The sequence below is a fragment of the Zingiber officinale genome, chromosome 6B, assembly GCF_018446385.1.
Source record: "Zingiber officinale cultivar Zhangliang chromosome 6B, Zo_v1.1, whole genome shotgun sequence".
NCBI classification, from domain to species: Eukaryota; Viridiplantae; Streptophyta; class Magnoliopsida; order Zingiberales; family Zingiberaceae; genus Zingiber; species Zingiber officinale.
Window position 1 is genome coordinate 17064234 of NC_055996.1, and position 6000 is coordinate 17070233.

The following is a 6000-nucleotide window of genomic DNA, read 5'->3' on the forward strand; positions in this document are numbered from 1 at the left end:
CAAGGAGAGAGGAGGAAGCGTCAGATCCATCCAACTCCCCGCCAATCAATATATTAAAATAAATAAATAAAATAAAATTATTGACAGAGAAATGACAGATTAGCGTCAGCCGTCGGATGGCGGCCGATGCCAAATGGGTCAGATCAACAGAACAAGAACAGGAAGCGGAGCACGAGTTCTGACACGAAACAGGGCAGCCGTTTGGCGGGATTTAAAATAGAAGGGAATCGATGGACAGTAGCAGCCCGCAGGCTCAACGGCTACGACCTCGAACATGGCGGGAGGGAGAACGCGTGCGAAGCACGTGCTAGTCAATTTGACCGCGCCAACAACTAATTTTGCGGGGAAAAAAAAAGAAAAACCAAGAATTGAGAAAAATGACGAAAAAGGAAAAAAAAAATCGGTCAGGCGGGAGAAGGCTGGGAAGTGGGGTCGGCGGAGGAAGCGAGGTCGGGGCCGACGCGGCAGCCCTCGAGCATGAAGACGATGTCGGCCATCGACGGCCGGTCGAGCGGGTCGGGGGCGGTGCAGAGAAGGCCGACCTTCACGCCCAGAAGGAACTCTTCCCACTCCGACGACTCCGGGTCCAGCTCCAGCAGACCTGGTTCGAGCAGCTCCGCCACCTGGCCCCGCTGCAGCTGGCGCTTCACCCACTTCACGATGTCCTCCTCTTCTTCGCCCGCGAAGGTCCCTGGCCGTCTTCCCGTCAGAAGCTCCAGCAGCACGATGCCGAAGCTGTACACGTCCCCCTCTCGCGTCGCCTGTCCCGCCGCGGCGGCGTCGGGGGCGACGTAGCCCAGGGAGCCCACTGGCGTCGCGGACGTGGATGCGGCTGCGGCAGCCGCGGCTGCTCCTGCAGTCACCACGATCGGCTCCAGGCCGAAATCAGAGAGGTGGGGCTCGAAATCGGCGTCGAAGAGGATGTTCTGCGGCTTGACGTCCCCGTGGATTACCCCGGAGGCGTGGAGGAAGGCGAGACCGCGGGCAACGCCGAGGGCAATGAGATGGCGCATCGGCCAGTTGAGAACGTGGCCGTCCTGGTGGGACGCCTCCTGCAGCAGAGTGGCTAGGTTGCCGTTCGGCATGTAATCGTAGACTAGCAATCGAACATCCGGTGGGGGTCCGGCGTAGTAACCGCGAAGCACGGTAAGATTCCGGTGCTTCACCTTCCCCAGCGACTCCGCCTCCTTGCGGAACGCCGCCTCCTCAATCACGATGGCGCCGTCTGCGGACGTCGATGGCAGGCGCAGGATGGACAGCACAGTACCATCGTTGTAGCACGCCTTGAACAGCAGTCCATGGCGACCGCGACTCAGGACATTTTCTTCGTCGTACTGACGCGTAGCCTCCACGGTATCGGCGTAAGTGTTCCTGTTGTTGAACATCACCAGCTTCGGCCCGCCGTTGGTCTCTCCTCCGCTTTCTTGGCTCGATCCGCTGCCCCTCCCAGGGCTCCGTTTCTTTACCCCGGCCCGGCTATCTAAGAAGCGCCTCCGCCACCGCAGCAGAGTGTAAGCAAAGCAGCAGCACAGCAGGACAAGAATGAAGGCCGCCGCCGCCGCGAGGCCGATCACTAGGATGAGATAGCTCCTTTTGCTTCTCCGACACGACTTCTCCAATGGCTGGCCGCAGAGTTCTGGGTTCCCAGCAAATAATGACGGGTCGCTGAAACGGGCACCGAGCACCTCTGGGATCGCTCCGCTGAGGTTATTATCCGACACATTAAAGTACACCAAGCCGGAGATACGGGCGAGAGATGAGGGAAGGAGGTTAGAGAACTCGTTGTCAGAGAGGTCGAGCTCCTGGAGCTTGGAAAGATTCGAGATCGAGCCGGGAATGTCGCCTGAGAGATGATTACCGTCCAATTTGAGGCTCACCAATGCTGAGCAATTGGATAGTTCCAGCGGGATATCGCCGGAGAGATTGTTCTGACCGAGGTCGAGCTCCGTGAGTATGGAGAGACGAGAAAGGTCCTTCGGAATGGATCCGGACAAATGGTTGGAGCGAATCTGGAGAACAGTGAGATTGGAGCAGTTGGCGAGCTCAGCTGGAATCTCGCCGGTGATGTTGTTGTAGGAGACTGACAGAACTTTAAGCAACTGGAGGTAGCCGTAGGTCGTCGGGATTGTACCAGAGAAAGCATTGCCTGTGAGGTTGAGAACCTGCAAGCTCCATAGGCTGCTGAAACCTTCGGGGACTTGGCCAGAAAATGAATTATCTGCGAGCGATATCACCTGAAGGCTGGGCAGTCCGAAGAGCTCAGGAGGAAGATCGCCGGAAAGGTTCTGACCACTGAGGTCGAGAGACCTAAGGTTTAGAAGCCTACCGATGCTCGCTGGAATGGCGCCAGAGAGGCAGTTTTTGCTCAGATTTACCACCTGCAGGCCAAGGAGCTCCCCGATCGAGGACAGAATCTCGCCAGAGATGCCATTGCCGGCGAGGTCGAGCGTAGTGAGATTGGTGAGCTGCGTCAGTTCCTGCGGGAGAATGCCGGAAATGTGGTTTGAATGGAGGGATAATGTCTCCAGTTTCGAGAGGTTTAGCAGATTCAGTGGAATCCGACCGGAGAAGAAGTTGTCACCCATGTATAGATCCCTCAGGCGGCCGAGGCTCCCAAGAGAATCCGGTATGTGGCCCGAGAACCTGTTCTTCTCGAGATCAAGAACTTGTATTGCACCACACAAGCCGATCTCCCTGGGAAGTTGACCGGTCATTAAGTTCCGTCCCAACCGGAGCTCCTGCAGCGACGCAAGCCTTCCAATACCCAGCGGAAGGGAGCCGGTGAGAGCATTGCCTGTGAGATCCAAGACAGTTAGCCCAGAGGCATTGGCAAGCCACGCAGGGAATGGCCCGACGAGCTTATTCTCCTTGATTTCCAGAACTTGTAGCGAAGCAGAGAGGCGCTGGTCCGTAGGCGGGATAGCCAGTTCTGTGAACTCATTGAGGCCGAGCTGCACGATCCGGAGGGAGGAGCTACCAGTGAGGGTGGAATTGTAGAAGATGGAGGCCGGCACTGCGCCGGAGAGGTGATTCCGAGCGAGAGCAAGCACTTGAAGGTTGGGCATCTCCGCGATGGCCGAAGGTACGATGCCCCGGAGGTTGTTTCCCTGTATGCTTAGGTGAACGAGGGAGGAGCAGTTGGCGAGCACCGCCGGGAGGGTGCCTTCGAGAAGGTTGCCGTCGAGGTAGAGGAAAGAAAGCGCGGGGAGACGGCCGAGGTCTCCGGGGATGATTCCGCGGAGGCGGTTGTAGGAGAGGTCGAGGAACTGGAGCTGCGTGGTGGCGGAAGAGAGGTTGGCCGGGACAAGGCCGGCGAATGCATTAGAAGAGAGGTCGAGGTAGCGGATACCCGGAGGAAAGGCGGCGGGCACAGAGCCAATGAGGAGGTTACCGGCAAAGCTGAGGACTTGGAGGGAGGAGAGGTTGGAGAGTGGGAAGGCGCGGATGGGACCGGAGAGGGCATTGGACTGGAGGAAGAGGGAGCGGAGGTTGCCAAGAGAGGCCAATGCCGGCGGAATAGACCCGTAGAACTGGTTCGACCGGAGGCTCAGACGCTGCAGGAGCCGGAGGTCAGCAAGCCGAGGAGAGATGAGGCCGGAGAGGCGAAGGCGAGGGAGTCGGAGCTCGACGACGCGGGCGGCGTTCGGCTCGCACACGACGCCGCGCCAGTCGCAAGGCGCGGAGAGAGACGCCTCGTCCCAGCCGTCGAGCGCGCCGAGAGGGTCACGGAGCGCGAGCCTAAACGCTGTAAGCGCGTCGATCTCCCCCTGGGTTTCCCGGCTGCGCCCCGCCGGCGTAAGAGGCGGCGGCGGCGGAGACGGAGGCGGGGTGGCGGAAACAAGTAAGGGAAACAGCAGCAGAAGCGTGAAGAAGTGCATTGTGGCCACGGGAGCAGCAGCAGGGGCTGAAGGAGGAAGACGAACACAACAACGAGCGTCTCTGTCCCTTTTTTGACCGCTTTCCTTTCTTGTTTTTCCTTCCTTCCGCTCTCGTTTTGAAAAGCAGAGAGAGAGAGAGAGAGAGAGAGAGAGAGGAGGAGGAGCCCTGAAGCGGCGGTTCCTTATCCTCGCTGGGAGTGAGGGAATCAAGTAATTGAATATCATTTACGGGTCCGGCTGAGTTAACCGTTGGTCGATGTCGCTTTATCTTTCGGTTTATCGACCAAAAACACTGGATCGCCAAGTTGGACGAGCTTTGCCATCATTCCTGCCACTCGTTTTCACTTTACCGTCCCGGGGCCACGCCTCGGCCTAGCCAAGTACTGTAGCGTGGGGGCAACCAACTGTGCTGCGAATCGCATTCATGGCCGTCTCTGATTCGATTCCGATGGGGAAGGAAGGGGTAAAAAGGCATAATTGTAGCGTATGTGTGTGCGCCTACCCACCCGCCAGCCCACCATCGCATTGTCATTTATGGCTCGTGGGGTGAGCCGGATCAGGCAGGGAGTCGAACCGGGGTAAAGCTTTGTTTAACCTTTGTGGATGGACTGATTGCATGTGCATTCGAATGAATGCAAATTATTGCGTGGCCAATTTGATCGGTACGAGTTGAGGGGACTCCTCGATGCGGCCAAACTTTTAGCCAGGATGAATTGGTTGGGAGATGTATTCGGTTGGTTACTGTTGCGAGTAGAATGATAAGACGGCCGCAGTTTTGTTGCTGCGGAATCTTATGGTATTGGACTAGACCAAGATTGAGACTTTAGCAAAATTATTGTACATTGTAACAAAAGATTATATTTTCTCACACATTATATAAATGGGCAAAACAATAATTCGCATGGTAAAAAGATGATTCGTTTGTCCTAGTATTTTGTCAATCTATTTTTGAGTTAATACAAAGAACATAAATTACATATGACTACCAATAATTACATATACTATACTAATTATTGACAAAATACTAGGGCTTGTATGTTTTAACTCAAAGATGGGTTGACAAAATACTAGGACAAACAGAATCATCTTTTTACCATGCGAATTATTGTTTTGCCCATTTATATAATGTGTGAGAAAATATAATCTTTTGTTGGATCAATATATAGGGAGAAACTCTCTTAAGTGTGGGTGTATAGGAGATGTAAATCAAGGGTTTGAATTATATTGAATAAGTTAACTAGTGTACGAGTATGATCTACACTCATCAAATGTCATGTCACCAATGCTTAGTGGTGATCATGATTTGTCATTGGATCATGAGAAATAGACGATCCACGATAACCTTTAAGCACTATTGTTGGTGGGGCAAATATGTTTTAAGGATACTGTGTTAAACGCAAGCCTCGACCTCATTTTCAGATTGGGTACAACAACCTACTCAAACTCGATCAACACTCGATAGTCGGGGACGCTTCTTTCTAATTTAGAGAGTCGGGAGATTCCACTCCTAACTTGGCTGCGACATCAACTTGAGAATATTTTCACGAATACTCAACCTTCGTTCCCGACTTATTATCTTCCTTTCCTAACTCGGCAATCTGCTCGAGTAATTTGCATACGACAACATTTGACATCCGCTTGGAAAAACTAGCTTTCATTTGGAAGAGTTTTGCTAGTCCTTTGGAGCACTCGGCCGATTTGGCACTCAGGGCATTTGGTGATTCGAACAAGTCAAATAAGTAATCAGATAACTTCCGAACTCAGACTTGACACTTTTCTCAAATTACCAAAAGCTTAGTAGAATCAGTCCCGTTAATAACTTCAGATTATCAGTTCAGACCATCTAACAAATAAGTTTATTTTTGATTGTGTAATTTCAAATTCAAATTTTCTCATGAAATCTACCAACATATTATGCATTACAGTAGGATTCAAAGAGTAGAATTGGTAGGAAAACAGCCGAAACATGGTATATCATAAATGCTACGAGGGAATATATTTTGATTACGACTCTCACCACATAAAGACAGTTCACGCAGCAGGCATTTTGCTATATCATCTCTGCTTCATGCACAAGACAATGCTCCATTTAAAAGAATTAAGTTATTATTTTATACCGAGA

The 6000-nt window shown here is 52.7% G+C and overlaps 1 protein-coding gene across 1 annotated transcript; it reads right to left on the minus strand.

Moving 5' to 3' along the window:
- Positions 1 to 176: 176 nt before the first annotated feature.
- On the minus strand, positions 177 to 4216 carry LOC121992153 (probable inactive leucine-rich repeat receptor kinase XIAO). Its single transcript, XM_042546321.1, has one exon. The coding sequence runs from the start codon at positions 4101 to 4103 to the stop codon at positions 405 to 407; it is 3699 nt and encodes a 1232-aa protein (XP_042402255.1). The 5' UTR covers positions 4104 to 4216; the 3' UTR covers positions 177 to 404.
- Positions 4217 to 6000: the final 1784 nt, after the last annotated feature.